Source organism: Malus sylvestris, chromosome 10 (genome assembly GCF_916048215.2).
Source record: "Malus sylvestris chromosome 10, drMalSylv7.2, whole genome shotgun sequence".
NCBI lineage: Eukaryota > Viridiplantae > Streptophyta > Magnoliopsida > Rosales > Rosaceae > Malus > Malus sylvestris.
This window is the reverse complement of record NC_062269.1, coordinates 30170739-30188904: the sequence shown is the minus strand read 5'-3', so window position 1 is coordinate 30188904 and position 18166 is coordinate 30170739. Positions and strand designations below refer to the sequence as shown.

Sequence of the window (18166 nt, the reverse complement as noted above, 5' to 3'; positions counted from 1 at the left end):
TGCATGCAATCGAGCCTAGGAGAATTGCAGGAGGTATGTGTGTATTTTGGAAGGATGCGAAGGATATGGTATTGGTTAAGTATGGTGACTTCTTTGTATAAGTGTTAGTTGAGGATGGGATGAGGCAATGTCGGTAGAGGCTTGTTGTTGTGTATGCAAGCACTAATGACCGTAAAAGAGCACACCATTTGGATGTGTTAATGAACCGAATCAATGGGTATTCAGAACCATGTCTCGTGATGGGAGACTTTAATGATTTATTGTGTGAGTCGGAGAAAGAGGGAGGCAATATTCGAACGGCTACTAGTATGAGAAACTTCAGGAATTTTGTTACACAAACGCGGTTGTTGGACTTGGGTTTCGAAGAGTACCTGTATACCTGGAGGAATAGGCATACTGAGGGGTTCATTCAAGAACGGATTGATCATGCTCTTGCTACAAGTGAATGGATGCAAAGTTATCAACAGGTGGTTGTAAAGCATGTGGTACTTGAAGGATCGAATCATGCAATGCTTGTGTTGTTCATTGAGGTGGACCAACCCAAGAGGAAGAAGAGATTTATGTATGACCCTCGATGGAATCAGGAGGATCAATGTGCTGAGATGGTCCGAACATGTTGGGGCAGTGGTAGGGGGATGTAACGAGCCATAATTTGGTGGCTAAATTACACCAAGTGCGACATGGTTTGGTGGGGTGGCAGAAGAAAACGGGTCATAATGAGCAAAAAGAAAATTTTCGATTGAAGGAGATCATTCGAGATGAGTATCAGAAGACGGTGTTTGATGGACAACGAATTCGATAGTTAAAGGCTGAGCTTACACGGGCGGTGAGAATGGAAGAGCTCTATTGGAGGACAAAATCAAGAGTGCAATGGTTACAGGAGGGTGATAAAAATACAAAATGTTTCCATGCACAAACATTAAAGCGAAGAAGGAGGAATGTTATTCGTGGGCTGGAAGGGGAAGATGGCACGTGGTGTACTGATGTGCAGCGGCTAAGTGAGATTGTCGTGGGGTATTTTCAGGTCTTATTTACTACGGATCAACCTGCAAATGTACTGAAGATAATGCCTTGTGTGCCTTGTAAGATTGGTCCTATGGAAAATAGGGTTTTGACAGAGCGAGTTACGGATATGAAAATTGAACAAGCTATTTACCAAATGCATCTAATGAAGTCATCGGGGCCTGATGGATTTAATGCTGGGTTCTTTCATCATCACTGGGAAATGGTGGGATGAGTGGTCATGGGTATGGTTAAATCATTCTTTCAATCGGGATGGATGTTGAAAGAGGTGAATCATACTAATATTGTGCTGATTCCGAAGGTGGATAATCCTAGAAAAATGTCCCAATTTAGACCGATTTCTCTTTGTAACGTGGTGTATAAGATTATCTCGAAGGTGTTAATAAATCGGCTAAAGCGGATCCTTCCCAAGTTGATTAGCCCGAATCAATCGGCATTTGTGGCGGGAAGGCAAATTTCTGATAATATTTTGGTGGTTCATGAGCTTTTACACTCCATGCAACAAGGCAATGACAAGGGTATGAATTTTATGGCCTTTAAATTGGATATGGCTAAGGCCTATGATAAAGTCGAATGGCCATTTCTGAACGCAATGTTGTATAAGTTAGGCTTTGAGGATGTTTTTTGTAAGTGGGTGATGGAGTGTGTGCAAACAGTGTCCTATAGTATTGTACTTAATGGGGAGGCTACGGGTTATGTTACACCGACTAGAGGATTGCGACAAGGTGACCCCTTGTCTCCATTTTTGTTCCTTATTTGTGTTGAGGGCTTTTCGTCTTTAATTCATAAGGAGGAACGGGTTAATCGTATAAGGGTATCACTGTCAATCACCTTGCTGAGCCTATCTCGCATATATTTTTTGCGGATGATTCGGTGTTATTTTGTTGGGCTACAGAGACTGAGGCTCAAAATGTTAGGGGGTTGTTGCACCTATATGCTGAAGGTTCAAGTCAGTTTGTTAACCTGGAGAAGAGCTCTGTGTACTTCAGTGCGGGTTGCTCTCAAACCCTGAAGGATCAGCTATCATTGGAGTTGGGTATTCGACAATAAGAAGGGTTTGGGAGGTATTTAGGTATCCAAGTGGACTTTGGGGCTTCGAAAAAGAAAGTGTTTGAGGAGGTGCGGAATAAATTGGATGAGAGGATTAATGGATGGGCGGAGCAGTTTCTGTCGGTAGCTGGGAAGGAGATATTAATTAAAAGTGTAGCTTCTGCTTTACCTATTTATACAATGTCATGCTTTCAACTCCCGATACAATTGGCAAAGGAAGTTGAGCAAGTTATTGCTAGGTTTTGGTGGCGGGATCAGAAGAAAAAAAAAAAGGGTTCATTGGATGGCCTGGAGAAAGGTTGTGAAGAAAAAGTCAGATGAAGGTCTCAGCTTTAAAGAAATAATTGCTTTTAATTTAGCCATGCTTGCTAAAGTTGGGTGGCAAGTGATATGTAATCCGGAGTCTATGTTGACTAAGGTCTTGCAAGCTAAATATTTTCCATCTTCATCATTTCTTGATGCTCCGGTGGGTCGAGGAACATCGTGGGGATGGAAGGGATTATTACAGAGGAGGAAAGTATTGAAGGCGGGTAGTCGATGGAGGGTGGGGGATGGTACACATGTTCGTATTCTAGCCGACCCTTGGTTGCCTACACCACAAACTTTCAAGTCGTTATCCAGGCATATTGACATGCCTAGCAGGGTGTCTGATCTTATAACTGTTGATGTGAGATGGGATAGGCCTCTAGTTGAATGGTGCTTTCGTCCGAATGAAGCTAGTATTATTCTTTGTATGCCTCTTAGTCAACATGGGTGTCCTGATCGCCTTATATGGCATTATACTCGTAATGGGCTATACTCTGTTAAATCTGGGTATTTAGTTGCTCAACAAATGGAGACAAATGGAGAACTTGGGTGCAAGGGTGGATGGCAATCTAGTACGAAAGACGAAAAGGATTCAACATGGGCAAATTTGTGGCGGTTGGGTGTTCCCCCCAAGCTTTGTCATTTTATTTGGAGAGGATGTAGAAATATCCTTGTCGTACGTAATAATTTAAGAAGACGGGGGATTCAGATAGACATCGAATGTCCATTATGTAATGAAGAGGTGGAAACACAGGTACATTTATTTTTTCGATGTCCATTTGCGAGGGTATTTTGGTTTGGTTCCCCACTTTAGTTAGATGTTATGACAATGGAGGGTGGAGATTTTTTGGAGTATTGGAAAAGCTTGTGTAACAAATTTGGAGACCTCCAGGATGTGGGACATTTTATTAGGTGGGTTAGTTGTGGTTTGTGGAGGATTTGGAAGTGTAAAAATAGTGTTGTGTTTGAGGGGATCTTAATACCCCCGTGTGCTGCTTTGGAGCTTCTTAGTCAACAGGTGCGGGAGATTGCTGATAGTGGTGGGAAGACAGTACAGCAGCCTAGGGCTAAGCAGTGACCTACCAGGGAGGTTCAGGTTTGTTGGTTGAAACCACTTTTTCGTACTATGAAGGTAAATTGTGATGGGGCTTGGTGTAACCAGACAAGTATGGGAGGTTGTGGGTGGGTTGTTAGGGACTTTGCGGGGATATTCCAAGCTGGTGGTGGTATGGGAAATTTATTATGTGGATCTAGTTGGATGGCGGAAGCGGAAGCAGTGATAATGGCTATGTTGGCTTGTGTGGAGCTAGGTGTTGAGATCGTTCAGGTAGAGACGGACTCGAAGGTTTTGGTGGATATGATTAAGGGGGATTTACTTACGGACACGGCTTTGGAAGGTATTCTTTGGGATATTAAAGCTTTACGCCAACAAATGCGGTTAGTAGAGTTTCTATTTACTCCTCGTGCCTGTAATAGGGTCGCGCATCAAGTGGCTTCTTATGTCATGCGTGTGGGGGGTTCACATATTTGGGTTGGGTTTGAACCAGAGTGGCTCTTTAACACTCTGGCGTCTGATGTAAACATTTCAATTCAACTTTAATATTATTTATTTTTTGAGAAAAAAAAGGGGTTGATGCAAATACATAGATTTAACATAAAAGATGATGACAGGAGATTATTTATTTGAAACATATTTTGTATACTATATAATGTGGTGTTTAACAGTTTTTTTTTTTAAATCATCATACAATTAATAAATCTAACCATTAACAACCGATAAGGATGAACTAGCCGGTTGGCTTTTAAGACCAGCTCCAGAGGAGTTCAAATCTTATGCATCTGAAGGCTAAAACCTTTCAAATCTTATGCACCTAACGGCTAAAACCCGTTGTGGCCTTTCTGTGACCTATGTACATGAGTGACACTTGTCTTTTTAACTTAATTTATCCTTAGATTTTAATTTTTTAATTGAAAATATAAGTTGAAGAGTTAATATTGTTAAGTGAACCTTAAATAAATAGCCAAATGTCAATAAATGAGATAGATAACATAAAGGACACAAAAAACTTTAAGTCCAGAAGATTTCGTCTCCAATTAGAGTGGTCTCTTGGGGTTGGCAGGTGTTTTTCGGTTTTTTCTTTTGGGTTAACCTACCTACCTCACTAATTAGTAAAATGCGAATTGCCAAACTGATCACAACCCTAGAGGTCTTCAATCACGTAGATCGAGCATGTATCACAATGAGAGTGACGCACACATTAGTGCTCACGTCAACTCAGAAATCGTTATGAATTCACCATGTTCTTCCTGCACAAAGTTTCTAAGTTAGCAAACTCTTAAGCAAACATTAACTTACCTAAATTGATTAGAGCAATATGCTGCTAAATTTTTTACTTTTTAGCTAAAATAGTTCCTGAAATTAGCATAATTACTCTTTATTTTGGTTTCTAACAATGAAAATCTATAGAAATAGTTCATGAGTTTGTTCATTGTAAATCATTTTGGTCATTTTGTGAGAAATCTGTCAATATCCTATTAAGTGTATTGGAAATTTGAGTTTGAGTAAAAATTTCTTTGTCCTACATTGGCCATTCCCAAAAACTTTCATCACTTTATAAGGCTTTGTCCTTTATAGAAAGTAATTGGAGTAATAGGCCTTTGAGAATAAAATTGGGCTCATCATTGGGGTTGGGCTTTGGGGTGCACTAATTAATTAGTAATTAATATATAATTATATATATATTAAATATAATTAATTATCAAAAGATGGACCTTGGGCCTCTTGGACTCTGAAAATTAAATTCTTTAATTAATTATTTTTAATTAATTTCGAATTTAATTAAATTAATTGTTATGAAAAGACTCATCCTTTTAGATGAAGTCTGAGAGTTCAGAAAGAACGCAGAACAAAGCACCCCTCCTGAGAAGATGCTTTCCAACAGATGCATCTCTTCTCCATACCTGTTGCGAACAGGCTTAATCCCCCTATATATACATCCGTCTACATGGCATTTAGAATACAGAAAAACAAAAATCTCCTTCTATAATCCATAGCATTCTTACTGAGAGTACCACAAGGAAATTCGCCAGAAGTTAAGTTTTTCGGTGCTGAAATTCTAACTTAGATCGTTGAATCCTAATGAAGCAGACGTCTGTAGAACTACAAGCACTGAGTAGGGACGAAATTCTGTTTCAAGGACATTGCGGTACGTAAGCCTCGATCTTCAAGTTGTTTGTTTTATATTTTTGTTTATTGATACTCTGTTAATTTTTTATATTTGCATTTATTGTTTAACAAAAATACCCTTAAAAAGTGGTCACGTGGCCATTCACAAAACAATTTAACGAGGATACCGACAAATTTTTCATGGAAGAATCAAAATAATTTACGATAGACAAACTCAAGAATCACTTTTATCAATTTTCATTGTCAATAATGATCAAAATGAAGAGTTATGTTAATCTCAATAATCTGGCTAAAAAAACCCTAAATCCTTTGACCCTTGAACCTTCAAAAGCAAAAATTACTACCTAGGATCAAACGTGTTTCCACAGCTATGTGCTCGGAATTCCGATAAAATAGTCACTCACTCGCTATCGAAGGGAGAAAAATAATCACAAAAGAAGGCCAACCTCTTTTTAATTTATTTGGAGCAAAAGAATACTGGACGAATCAACGGTTAAAAGCACACATATAATATAACTTTGGAGTCAGGTAATCGAGTGAGGAATTATTAATGGTTCAAACCAACAAAAAACAGGAAAAGAAAAAAGAATACTAGGAGTGTGAGTTGTTTATGCTCTCTAACCGTTCCTACACTCTTGTACAAAGGGTGTTGTGCGCTTCCGCGAAGAAGTGTTAGAGTAGAAGAGGAAAAGTGTTGAATCACACATTGGTGGGAAAAGAGATTTTGCATAGATTTATAAGTAAGTTGTGCTATTCTTTTTATTGCCACTTGGTTTTATGGTGGAACCTCAACTTTGTTCATTGTATCAAAGCATGTTGTCCTACGTGTGAAACCAAATGATCACATATGCTCCACGTACACTGTTTATATTGTCCACTTGTTAGGCTTGAAAATTGTCACACGTAAGCAATATGGGGAGTAGCCCATTCCTCCCATCAATATAAGATTCATTCTTCATAAAAAGTTGGTCCCAAATACTAGGTTAGTTTAGAGATCTAAAACTCATTGGATTGTACAAACTTTACAATTGGAACCTTTCATCCTTTCTATTATCATTTCTAAAAAAAATTATTTGATTAGAAACTGTTTATGCTATGTTATCCTCATGATCGTCGTATAAAAAAATGATGTCAGATCATCATGTAATGAAGAATGACTTATGTCATGACCTAAGCCAAATATTGTCCAACTCAAATTAAGAGTTTCCTTTACATCAAATTCGTGATTAGTAAAATTGTCAGTAATATATATATATATATATAGACACACACGGGATTATTGAGAGGGTGGTGCTATACAATACCTATTTTTACTTCTGACACGCTCCTTTCAAATTTTGATAGTCGGATCGAATGAATAGAAAGAAAAAAATTCAATGAACAAATTAAATTAACAAGGATGTGTATGAAGTAAAAAATGATAAGTGATTTAAAACTATCCTATAGATATGGGTTCATATACAAAGGAAGAAGTTTGGGGTTTATATAGTTCCTTGAGCGGCCCTATAAGAAACGAAAAGAAAAAAATTAATTGTTCCATCATGCATGATGGTGCGATCATGAGAGCATTATGTTTGCGGATGAGCGTTGAAGTCAATGCAGTAAAGCCGGCTAACCCTAACAAGGACCATCAGGATATTGGAGACTTGGGAAGTCAATGGACAACATCAAATCAAATGAATCGCATTGATCGCAAAAATAAATTTTAGCGAATTAACCTACTCATTTTCGGGAATAGTGGACAGCCACAATAAGGGACTCAAAAGTCTAAAGGCAATTTTCAAAGCATGACATATTACACAATGGGCAAACAAGAAGTTGTGGTTTGCAAAAATGATTCACTCTATTTTCCATGTTATATAAACAAGCAACAATTTAGGCAGCTCATAACTTTTCAACAACTATGGTTATGGTAGAGAAAATAATGAACCATATTCATTAAAAAATAAAATAACAATTCAATTCTTAATTTAGATAATATCGTTTGTTAAAAAAAAATTCTGTTTAAAATTTAATCTAGTGCATCTAAGAAGACAAATTGAGTCCCATTCTCATTGATTTTGATAATTTAACAGAATAGATTGGATCCTTAAATTATTAAACTCCAAAATGATTCAACCGAATGACATATTTACTTCTTAGAATTCAATCTATTACAAAGTACAAAAACAAAGTACCAAAAATAAAAGAACACCTAAGTAAAATATTGATTATATATGGTTTGTTTATTCCAATCAGTTTTCAACAATCTACGGAACGAAAAACAAAAGGAAACTATACTTGAGGATTTCCATGAACACAAATATCTTCTTGTTAATATCTAGGATGAGGACTATGATTGACGATTGGAGATGTTGAAATTTGCCGTTTTCTATCCAACAAGGGAGAAGTTGAAATTTGGACTGAAATATTGGAAAGAGACAATGCTAGTGGTTTTTATAAGAAACGTAGACCTCTTATTTTCTCTAATCTAGAAGTTGAATATCTTTAGAAAATACAAAGATTTCACAATAATTGGAACCAATATTTGACTCCTAGCATGTGATCAGAAACTTCCCCTCTCACTAATTCATTTGTATTTTTATTTTCATTTTTATTTTTATTTATTAGAAATAGTTTTACCATTTTATTTTTGTACACTGATACATTTTCATTAATTAACAAGAGAATAAATTGGTATCTAACTCTCTATTCATGATATTCAAATCAAACACCTTTCACTTACAAATGAATGAATACTACCAAACTGTGAATTGAAAATCGAAAAAAATATGAATTGTGATATAGCAAATGAAAATAATAACATTAACCATCATGGCAATTTACCACTAGCAAAATGTCTCTGACCTTTATAATATTTATCTCTGTTATTTTCAATCTCAAAAACATTCTATGCCAGATTATATGGACCTAAATAAAACAAATACTATGAATATTTTTTATTTTTGGTGGAATAGATACTATAATATTAAAAGTGGAATAAGTATTAAAAAGAAAGCTTTCCAGTCTATATTCCCTCTTACGGCGGGACTCATGAAAATGACATGGTGTTCAAAAGTCTTCGACAACTGATTCATTCCATGCGCGTTGAGTCGTCGATTGTTTTATTATCCACGGAATGTGACTCGTTGTTGGATATATACAATAAGGAACAATTTTCTGAGCAATTCGCATGCAATTGAGATATGTTATGATACCTACATGTAAGAGTGTAAATCAATTTGAAAACAACTTGTACTTGTACACATATAGAGATTTGTGTTCTGCTCGTGAAAGAGATAAGTCAAATTTATGTTTGACTCGATAAAAAACAAGTCAAGCTTATACATTGATATGTTCTGCTAGAGAGAATTCGAACTAGATTATGTTCAAGAAGTTAATTGGCTTGCAATGGAAGATCATGTTTGAAATTGTAAATTGCAAATTTTTGTTATAAAAACAGATCAATTTTTTGTAGTAAATAGCTTGAAACAATTTGTGTTCGGTATCAAGCTTGAAAATTTTAAGCTGGCTCAAGCTCGATTTGTATTAGAAGCAAACCAAGCTTGACACCAACTTAAAAATAGTTAAACAATCCAAACTTTAGTTTAGTAATATTTATTCTAACTCAACTAGTTTACAGCTCCGCATAAGATACAACACAACCAAAACATTTCCTTGGCTTAGGTCCATATGCTACATAATCAAACAAAAGGACTCACTACAATTAATTACCCTACAAGAACCAATATAAATGAAAAATCCGAACACGACCCATTGTTTTTATAAGACAAAATGCATCAACGGTTAAAAATCATAAATATAATTTATTTACATTAATGGCTAGATATCATTTGGCGAATGATCCTAGCATTTCAATTCGCAAGTATTACTATGAGAAAAAAAAACGAATAAACAAAACAATCGGTCCTTGTGAAACCAAATGATAAGTGCCAAATCAATAGTCGTAAGCAAGACGTAGAAGGTGAGACTTTAGACAGGATGCGACGGTTGACTTAAAAAATAAAACTGGACTGAGGAGAATCTGGAAATGAAGATACTATTCACACATCTATTTTTATTTTTACATTTCTTGTTAATTTTTTTTATTTGATCTTGTTTAATTCATTAAATTCGACGATAAAAAATTAAAAAAAAATGTGTGAGAGGTAGAAGGGAATGTATGAATAACACCATCCATATGCCCGTAGAAGTTCATACCGTACTCTTCGTGTGAACGCATTGGCTGCTGCCGTTGCCTATAAATATTCACATCCTTCCTTTTCCTTTTGTCACCACCAGATTTCTTCACCTCTCTCTACCTTTCTGTCTCTCTCCCTCAACAAACAAAAATCCCAACAGGTTAGTCTGCAAATTAAATTAAGTAATTTAGCTAATTAGAGATTAAACTTCTTTGTTTGTGCTTAATATTTTCTTCCATTGTTGTTGCTCTTGTAATTAGCCCATTAATCTCTCCATGCATAATTCTCTATCACGCATGCAAATTGCAAGCTCAGTGCAAAGTGCAAAGTGTAAAGTACGGTCTTCTCTGTCATTGGGAATAAATACAATTTATAGCTTTTTTATACATATCATTCATGGGTTCTCTTCCCCTTTGTAATTTCCACGTGGGTTGTCCCACTTCTGATTTAAGAACCTTAGAAACGTGAGTTTGGTCAGTTAGTTAATCAGGACGGTTTGCCCGCCCCTTGTGTTTGAGTTCAAAATCCCCTCTCAAAATTACAACACAGACTTGCCCGGTACCAGATCAGAGTTTAGTTTTTCTGATTTTCACTCTAAAAACTCCCCCTTTCATTGTATTTTTCTTTCTTTTTTGGGGTCTTAGCAGAGATGTAGGAAAGAGAGAATTTTTAGAAACCCATTGTGCATCAGATGCAACTAAGTTAGAAAAATAAGTTAACAGTAGTATTAAATCTGAGTTTTGGATTTACCATTATCTTCTTCTGAATTTAGACTATCAAAGATTTGTAACCGTCCAAACTAATTAATCAAATTCGTAATCTACATCTGTAAATAGCTGTAAATATTAGTTTAAGCCAATTAAATTACTATTTTGATAATTTTAATCCCAAGAAATCTGGTTCAACATCCCTGGAAAAATAGCGGCCACTCTGTTTGAAGGGTAATGTAAAGTGCTTAAGGTTTACAGGTCAACGAGTCAGTGTCTTTGGAGAGCACAGATTCAAAAATTTAATTTAATTCTGTGGTTCGATATTGTTAGGGAGACAAAGGTTGAAAATTTTAATATAATTTATGTGTTTGAATTATTTTTAGAGATAAAAAATTGGTATCTGTTTGTCTGCTTGTGTGGGGTAGTTCCTCAAAGATTTGTGTTTGACAACTCTTACGTCGATTTAAATTAGTATGGCATCGTGTGAAACAAAATATCACGGATCCCGTGTTTTTAGTTTCCAGAAGATCATTCCACTTTTCGTGCTCAAATAAAAAGGTCCACTTTTTGTTTTGGGTGGCAAATAAAATTTCTTTAGTGTATTATTTTTTTGTTAATGTTCGCTACCCGCCTGACGCGTGATCAATTATTGACATAAATTAACAACAATAAAAATATCTGAAGGTCAAAAATCATAAAGTGAAGTGGTTGAATATATTTTCAACATATGACCAAAACCAACGGGTCTTGTAGTCTTACTTGTCACCTGTCAGAGTTGAGAGTCCAACTTTCAAACTGCCTTGTTAATGTTGAACAATTGTTAGATTTTCCTTTGTATTTTCCCCCTTTGTTGAAGATTTTGACAGAATAATTATCACTCATAAGAAATCTGTGTTAATCATGATTTAGATGTATTTGCGATTTGAGGTTTGTGAGAGTTTAAATACTAATTTTGGTTATTAGTAAAACTTTTTGCCGTCTTCAAATTAGATGTAGCAAAAGCCAAAAAAAAAGGTCGTACCCAGTGCACAAGGCTCCCGCTTTACGCAGGGTCTGGGAGAGGTGAATGTCGGCTAGCCTTACCCCCATTTATGGAGAGGCTGCTCCCAAGTCTCGAACCCGAGACCTACCGCTCATGGGCAAAGGCACTTGCCATCGCACCAAGTGCGACCTCTTAGATGTAGCAAAAGCCAAACGAATATAAATTGTTATGTTATTCTCTTCAAATTATTGTTCGAATATTTTACGTTATACTTGCCGTTTCCGCAGAAGTATTGTTTTCATGTTCTCACTCTTATTCAAGTTGTGCAGATAAAAAAGCGGGTGAGAAAGAAAGAGAAGAGAAGGAGAATTTGTAAAAGCTAGCTTAGCCATGGCTAGAGAGCAATTACAGGTGCTTAATGCGCTTGATGTAGCAAAAACACAATGGTACCATTTCACTGCAATTATCATTGCTGGAATGGGATTCTTCACAGATGCATATGATCTCTTCTGCATATCTTTGGTGACCAAGTTGCTCGGCCGCATATACTACCACGTTGAAGGCGCAGCGAAGCCTGGGATATTGCCTCCGAATGTGTCAGCTGCCGTAAATGGTGTGGCGTTTTGTGGAACCCTGGCAGGCCAGCTCTTCTTTGGCTGGCTTGGTGACAAGATGGGAAGGAAGAAAGTTTATGGAATGACTCTTATGCTTATGGTCATATGTTCTGTTGCTTCAGGTCTCTCATTTGGGCATACCCCAAAATCCGTTATGTCAACGCTTTGTTTCTTCCGGTTCTGGCTAGGGTTTGGTATTGGCGGTGACTACCCTCTCTCTGCCACAATCATGTCTGAGTATGCTAACAAGAAGACTCGAGGAGCTTTCATTGCTGCTGTCTTTGCCATGCAGGGGTTTGGAATTTTAGCTGGTGGAATATTTGCTATTATCTCTGCGGCCTCGTTTAAAGCGTTGTTTGATGCTCCAACATATGAGGTCAATGCACTTGCCTCAACCGTTCCACAAGCGGACTATCTGTGGAGGATTATTGTGATGGTAGGAGCAATTCCAGCTGCAATGACTTACTACTGGCGCATGAAGATGCCTGAAACTGCCCGTTACACCGCCCTGGTTGCAAAAAATGCGCAAAAGGCTGCATCCGACATGTCAAAGGTTCTGCAGGTTGAAATTGAAGCAGAACCACAGAAGGCTGAGCCAAGTGCTAATACATTTGCTTTGTTCTCCAAGGAGTTTATGCGCCGCCATGGACTTCACTTGCTTGGAACAACAAGCACTTGGTTCTTGCTTGACATTGCATTCTACAGCCAAAATCTGTTCCAAAAGGATATTTTTAGTGCGATCGGATGGATTCCTCCTGCAAAGACTATGAATGCTATTGAAGAAGTTTACAGAATCGCAAGGGCGCAAACTCTTATTGCATTGTGCAGTACTGTCCCGGGCTACTGGTTTACGGTAGCTCTCATTGACAGGATTGGAAGATTTACAATTCAGTTGATGGGATTCTTCTTCATGACAGTGTTCATGTTTGCACTGGCTATTCCCTATGATCACTGGACTCACAAGGACAACCGAATTGGGTTCGTGGCGATCTACTCATTGACCTTCTTTTTTGCAAACTTTGGTCCTAATGCAACAACATTTGTTGTGCCGGCTGAGATCTTCCCAGCTAGGTTCCGGTCTACTTGTCATGGAATCTCAGCTGCGTCCGGGAAGCTTGGTGCCATAGTTGGTGCATTCGGTTTCTTGTATTTGGCTCAGAACCAAGATAAGGCCAAGGCAGATGCAGGGTACCCTGCAGGCATCGGGATTAAGAACTCGCTCATTGCGTTGGGTGTGGTCAACTTCTTGGGGATATTGTTCACTTTCTTGGTGCCTGAATCAAATGGGAGGTCGTTGGAGGAGATGTCGGGTGAGAACGAAGAAGAAAGCGAAAGCGTGGCAGTGGAGTTGGAGCACTCAGGCTATAACAACAGGACAGTTCCAGTTGTGTAGGTTGGATCTGTAAGCAGTGTGCAGGAAATAATGTTGTAATGTAAGCCTGTTGTTCATTTTGGGGAGAGGGAAAAAGCCTAATTTTCGATTTCCTACTTTGTTGTATTCACTTGAGTTTATGTCCTGGCTTTTACAATGCCAGACAAAGGGTACGTTTTTCATGTATAACAACATGTTGTACGTATCAATATCAACAGGCAAGACCATCGAGTAATCTTGTCCTTCAGTCATCATATTCTTCTTCTGTCTATTTTTCTTATATGGTATCGGCTATCGAGAGCTTAAACGGCTAATGCCCTAAACTCGACCCAATGGCAAACACCCAATCTTCTTCCCTCTCTTCATCTGCTTCTGCTCTTTCTGAAACCCCTGCATGCCTAGCCTCTTCAACCATGGTAGCCATCTCCTCAAGGCTCCCTACCTCGTTCAATATTTCTCACCTCTTCACTACCCCAATGGACCGATCCAATTTAAAGACGTAAATTTGAACTGCATAAATGGAGGGGAATATACAACTGAAACTCTCTTCATCTGCTTCTGTTTTCGGTTTTGGCTACTTTCTATTTACTACTAGAAACTCTCTGACATTTGGAATATACCGCTGAAAGGGTCCACAGAGGAACAACAGCTAGCTAAAATGGAGGGGAAGAATGTACCACTGTAATATTCCGGTTGCTCGGCGAAACGCCCTTCCCTTATAACTTCTCATGGCCGGCTTGCCCCACACCATTACCTATTACCTACCACCCCCCCCCCCCCCCCCCCCCGATCTCTCGCGGAGTCGGAGTCCCTCTCTCTCGCTTTATAGGTAGAGAGAGTAGATCCAGGTTAGAAAAAAAGCTACAGCTCTATGCATGCATGTTTTTGTTTCTTCTTGATGAAGCTTTCATATTTTATTTACCTTTTTTTAATTTTTATAAATTAATTCTACACATTATTTTAATCCCATCCTATATATTACAATATGCGATCTTTCAAATTATATATGAAACATGATTTGTCCGGCTATGGAGCAGATGCCGATTCTTTATTAATCAACGAAATGTCGTTATGTCATCAATGTACATCCGTTGTTTAATAAGAACCAACGTCTTGCGCATATAGTTTCAGGGAACTATTAGTTATATCCTCTATGTGAATTTTGCCGACTTCTTATAAATTTCTTCAAGAAATGTGAAACTCTTGTGCTTTAATTTTCTGTGTTTATATCAATCAACTTCACATTTAAATCATTCTTTATTCATACATTGTTATGTAAATGTAATCTTACCGTTTGTGTTCTTGCATATTGAGAACCAGAGAAATAGAGTTTGCAAGAGAGAGATCAAACCAAACAAAGCAAATCCATGGCCAAAGAACAACTGCATGTGCTCAATGCACTTGACACTGCAAAAAACACAATGGAACCATTTCACCGCAATTGTAATCGCTGGAATGGGATTCTTCACCGACGCATACGACCTCTTCTGCATATCCCTCGTTACCAAATTGCTTGGCAGCACATACTACCACGTTGAAGGCTCACCAAAACCGGGCACAGCAGGGAGGTTGTTTGCAATGCTCATCTCTGTGATTTTCGAGGCCAAGTTCAACGCTCCAGCTTATGAAGTTGATCCAGTTGGTTCAACTGTCCCAGAAGCAGACTACCTTTGGAGAATCATTCTAATGGTTGGAGCAGTTCCGGCCGCTCTAACTTACAACTGATGCTCGAAGATGCCAGAAACTGCTCGTTACAAAGCGCTTGTTGCAAAAAATGTCAACCAGGCTAATGCTGATATGGCAAAAGTTTTGCAGGTTGACATCGAAGCTGAGCCCGTCAGGCTGCCTAAGGAAACTGTGCAATCTTTCGGTTTATTCTCTAAGGAGTTTATACACACCGTCATGGACTCCACTTGCTTGGAACCGCAAGCACATGGTTCTTGCTTGACATTGCATTTTATAGCCAAAATCTGTTTCAGAAAGACATTTTCAGCACCATCGGATGGATTCCTAATGCGAAAAATTTTGAATGCCGTTTCAGAGGTTTATAGAATTGCTGGGACACAAACGCTTTTCGCCCTATGCAGTACTGTACCCGGATACATGGCATATCTGCTGCAGCCGGAAAGTTAGAGGCAATGGTGGGTGCATTATGTTCATCTAAAAATGGAGCAATATTTTGGGATATGTTTTCATTTTTCTCTGTTTCGGTCTTTATATAATTATTTAATACATAAAAGTAGAAACCGGATGCTCATCTCTCTGTATTTTTATGTTGTTTATCCTTGTATTATAAAGTACCTGGTTGATCTTCGGTGATCTTTCCGTCTACACTGCCTATTAAGCATATATTTCGGGTTATGAATTTGTTCAAGAACAAAAGATCAATGACGTGGTGCATTTCTTGCTCCGCAAACATAAATCCATAAGTGACCAAATGTATATAGCAACAATTTTCGGGTTTTAATCACCTAAAGGTAATTAAATCCTGAAACAAGAAGATAACATCAAACCATACTTTTTGTACCAGCTAACTGATCTGCCAGTTTATTCAAGGAACGGTAATGCGGTTTTGTGCCGGTAACGGGTTCTAACAGAGTGAAGCCGGCAGAACAAACTTACAGAACCCTAGAGATTTTGATTGACTGAGGAAGATGTGTTTTAGTACTGCACAAACAATTCAATGGGCACGGTCTCTGAGCACCTCAAGATCCATCTCTGTTGGGTCAGTAGCCTGAATCTCGTAGTGGATACCGTCCAGCTCCCTCCTAAACCTGTCTTTAGATGTGGCGTAGAGCATCTTCGCACGGATTCGAGAGGTCGAAGGGGACCTGAGCATTATTATGTAAATAATCATGAATTAGCACAAGATAGAACAAGTATTTGAATTTCCAAGCGTACACAAAGTTCTGGTTTATTAGGACCAAAACTTGCATTGCGTCAATAGTATTCTGCACCACTGAGTTTATATGAAAGGATCATAACACCGGATACCAAATCAAGGGTGCAAGTGCAACTTTATGGATGATTTGTTGTTAAAAAAAGTTTGTATGTGCAAATAACTGCACGGGATTGAAATATTGCTACTTCGGAATTGGGATCGAAATTTGTGATTGTTCCTTCATTGATAAAGAATTTATATTTTTGATAAGTATAATGATCATCTAACGAAGAAGAGTTTCAATTTTTTCAAATGAACGATTTGAAGGCCTATTGATTCTAACAACTGATTGTAGAGTGATCATTCGGACCTTTCAATTCATACATGTGTGGATCACCAAAAGAAAAACAGCCTGGTAGTGATTGTTTTTCTTTTCTCGACAATGCGACTAATCTATGGGGAGCGGGATTCCGAACTCGAGTGCAAGGAGGAGACATAATGATCTGGCCAACTAGCCTAATCTGCGTCTGGATTTGATAATGATAGTTTAACAGGACTAACAGTGAGTCCATAGTGATAAATCATATGGTGAAGAGATAAAAGGGAAAAACTAACCATGCGATGAAGAAGATCTTGCTCTTTTGACAGTTCTCAGAAGTTACGAAATCAAAGTCATATACGGCATATCGACAATCATTATCAGGCAAAGCTGCCACAAAATCATCATAGCTCTCCGCCGGACCACCAATCTTTTCAACTACGACCTCCCTCTTCTTCTCCTCAACCTTGAATATCACATAGCGGTGAACCTTCTTTCTCTGCAGCTCCATGAAAGTGTTCTTGCTCTCATCAGAAACCCCCATGGCACATGAAGCATTTGGCTGGAAAATCAACAAAAAAAGTCCAATTCTGTTATATAATTTAACCCAATACAAAGGAAAACTTAGCCACTACTTTGCCTAGACATCTATCCTCTGTTTGGCCATCAGGACCATGAAAAATTTGGAAGTCTAATACAACGATCACACGGCAATATTTCAAACTACTCTAATATATAAGGAGAGATTCCGAATATGGTGCGGGAAACACTGCACTGATTAACTAGTTCAACTCACGTATGCAAAAAATTCCTCGAGAACCAACTGGATACTAAATACAATCTATTGGGTTCATCCAGAGCTACATCAGACTGAATTATCTTTACAGAAACATGGGATTTAATACAAAATCATGAGCTCTTAAATAAAATTAAGTCACTAAACAAAACCACAATTAAACCAAACCATATAGAAGCTTCAAAAACCAACACACACATGTATATGGAGAGAGAGAGTACCCGACTGAGCCCTCTGAAAGACATTGCAGCCATGAAAATCTCAAATATCCCAAGAGAAAGTTTGATCAAGAACGAGAAAGAACAGATTTTTCAGAGAAGGCTAGCAGCTAAAGAGAGATTTGAACAAATGAGGCATGCAGAAGAAAAGATGAAGAAATGGGAAATCTGAAACGAATCGAACTATACCAATCAAAACCACAAAAAGGAAAATCAAACTTATCAAACTATATAATATTCTCTTCCTTTTTTCTAAGGTTTAGAAAAAGATAAGGGAATGGAAAGAAAAATAGAAAGGTGGAAAGATTCGGATTCTAAAGGAGAGGAGTGCAGTCTGCAGTGTGCCTATGCTTTCTGGCATTACCCTTTTGCTGTGAGGCTCTCTGGTGATGAAAGATACGTACACATGGCGATGATGCTGCGTGGGACTAACGCTTTGCTTGCAAGCAAATTGCAATGGCCGACGTTGACTTTGGGGACCAGAGCTTCGGGGAGGGACCACTCTCCACCACCGTCCGCGCTGACGC

At 38.1% G+C, this 18166-nt stretch overlaps 2 protein-coding genes and 1 pseudogene across 3 annotated transcripts; 2 read left to right on the top strand and 1 right to left on the bottom strand.

Moving 5' to 3' along the window:
* Window positions 1-9759: 9759 nt before the first annotated feature.
* Window positions 9760-13676, top strand: LOC126586681 (inorganic phosphate transporter 1-4-like). 2 transcript variants are annotated; one of them, XM_050251607.1, is made up of 2 exons: window positions 9760-9907; window positions 11761-13676. In XM_050251607.1, the coding sequence occupies exon 2, from the start codon at window positions 11830-11832 to the stop codon at window positions 13444-13446; it is 1617 nt and encodes a 538-aa protein (XP_050107564.1). In that variant the 5' UTR covers window positions 9760-9907; window positions 11761-11829; the 3' UTR covers window positions 13447-13676. The 2 variants fall into 2 exon arrangements, with proteins under 2 accessions (XP_050107564.1, XP_050107563.1); XM_050251606.1 differs by having other exon boundaries at window positions 9772-9907; window positions 11769-13676.
* A 1023-nt stretch (window positions 13677-14699) lies between these two features.
* Window positions 14700-15744, top strand: LOC126586020 (inorganic phosphate transporter 1-4-like; annotated as a pseudogene).
* A 69-nt stretch (window positions 15745-15813) lies between these two features.
* LOC126586022 (actin-depolymerizing factor) lies at window positions 15814-18066 on the bottom strand. The gene is made up of 3 exons (XM_050250708.1): window positions 17643-18066; window positions 16922-17187; window positions 15814-16256 (listed from the first exon to the last, which is right to left on the bottom strand). Exons 1-3 carry the CDS (start codon window positions 17673-17675, stop codon window positions 16106-16108), a joined length of 450 nt encoding a protein of 149 aa, XP_050106665.1. The 5' UTR covers window positions 17676-18066; the 3' UTR covers window positions 15814-16105.
* Window positions 18067-18166: the final 100 nt, after the last annotated feature.

Coding starts and splice junctions, on each gene's coding strand:
- LOC126586022 (XM_050250708.1), bottom strand. CDS start 17,675: ATGGCTGCAATGTCTTTCAGAGGGCTCAGTCGG. Junction 17,188..17,642: donor CTTTCAGAGGGCTCAGTCGG/GTACTCTCTCTC, acceptor TTGATTTTCCAG/CCAAATGCTTCATGTGCCAT. Junction 16,257..16,921: donor AAGATCTTCTTCATCGCATG/GTTAGTTTTTCC, acceptor AATAATGCTCAG/GTCCCCTTCGACCTCTCGAA.
- LOC126586681 (XM_050251607.1), top strand. CDS start 11,830: ATGGCTAGAGAGCAATTACAGGTGCTTAATGCGCTTGATGTAGCAAAA.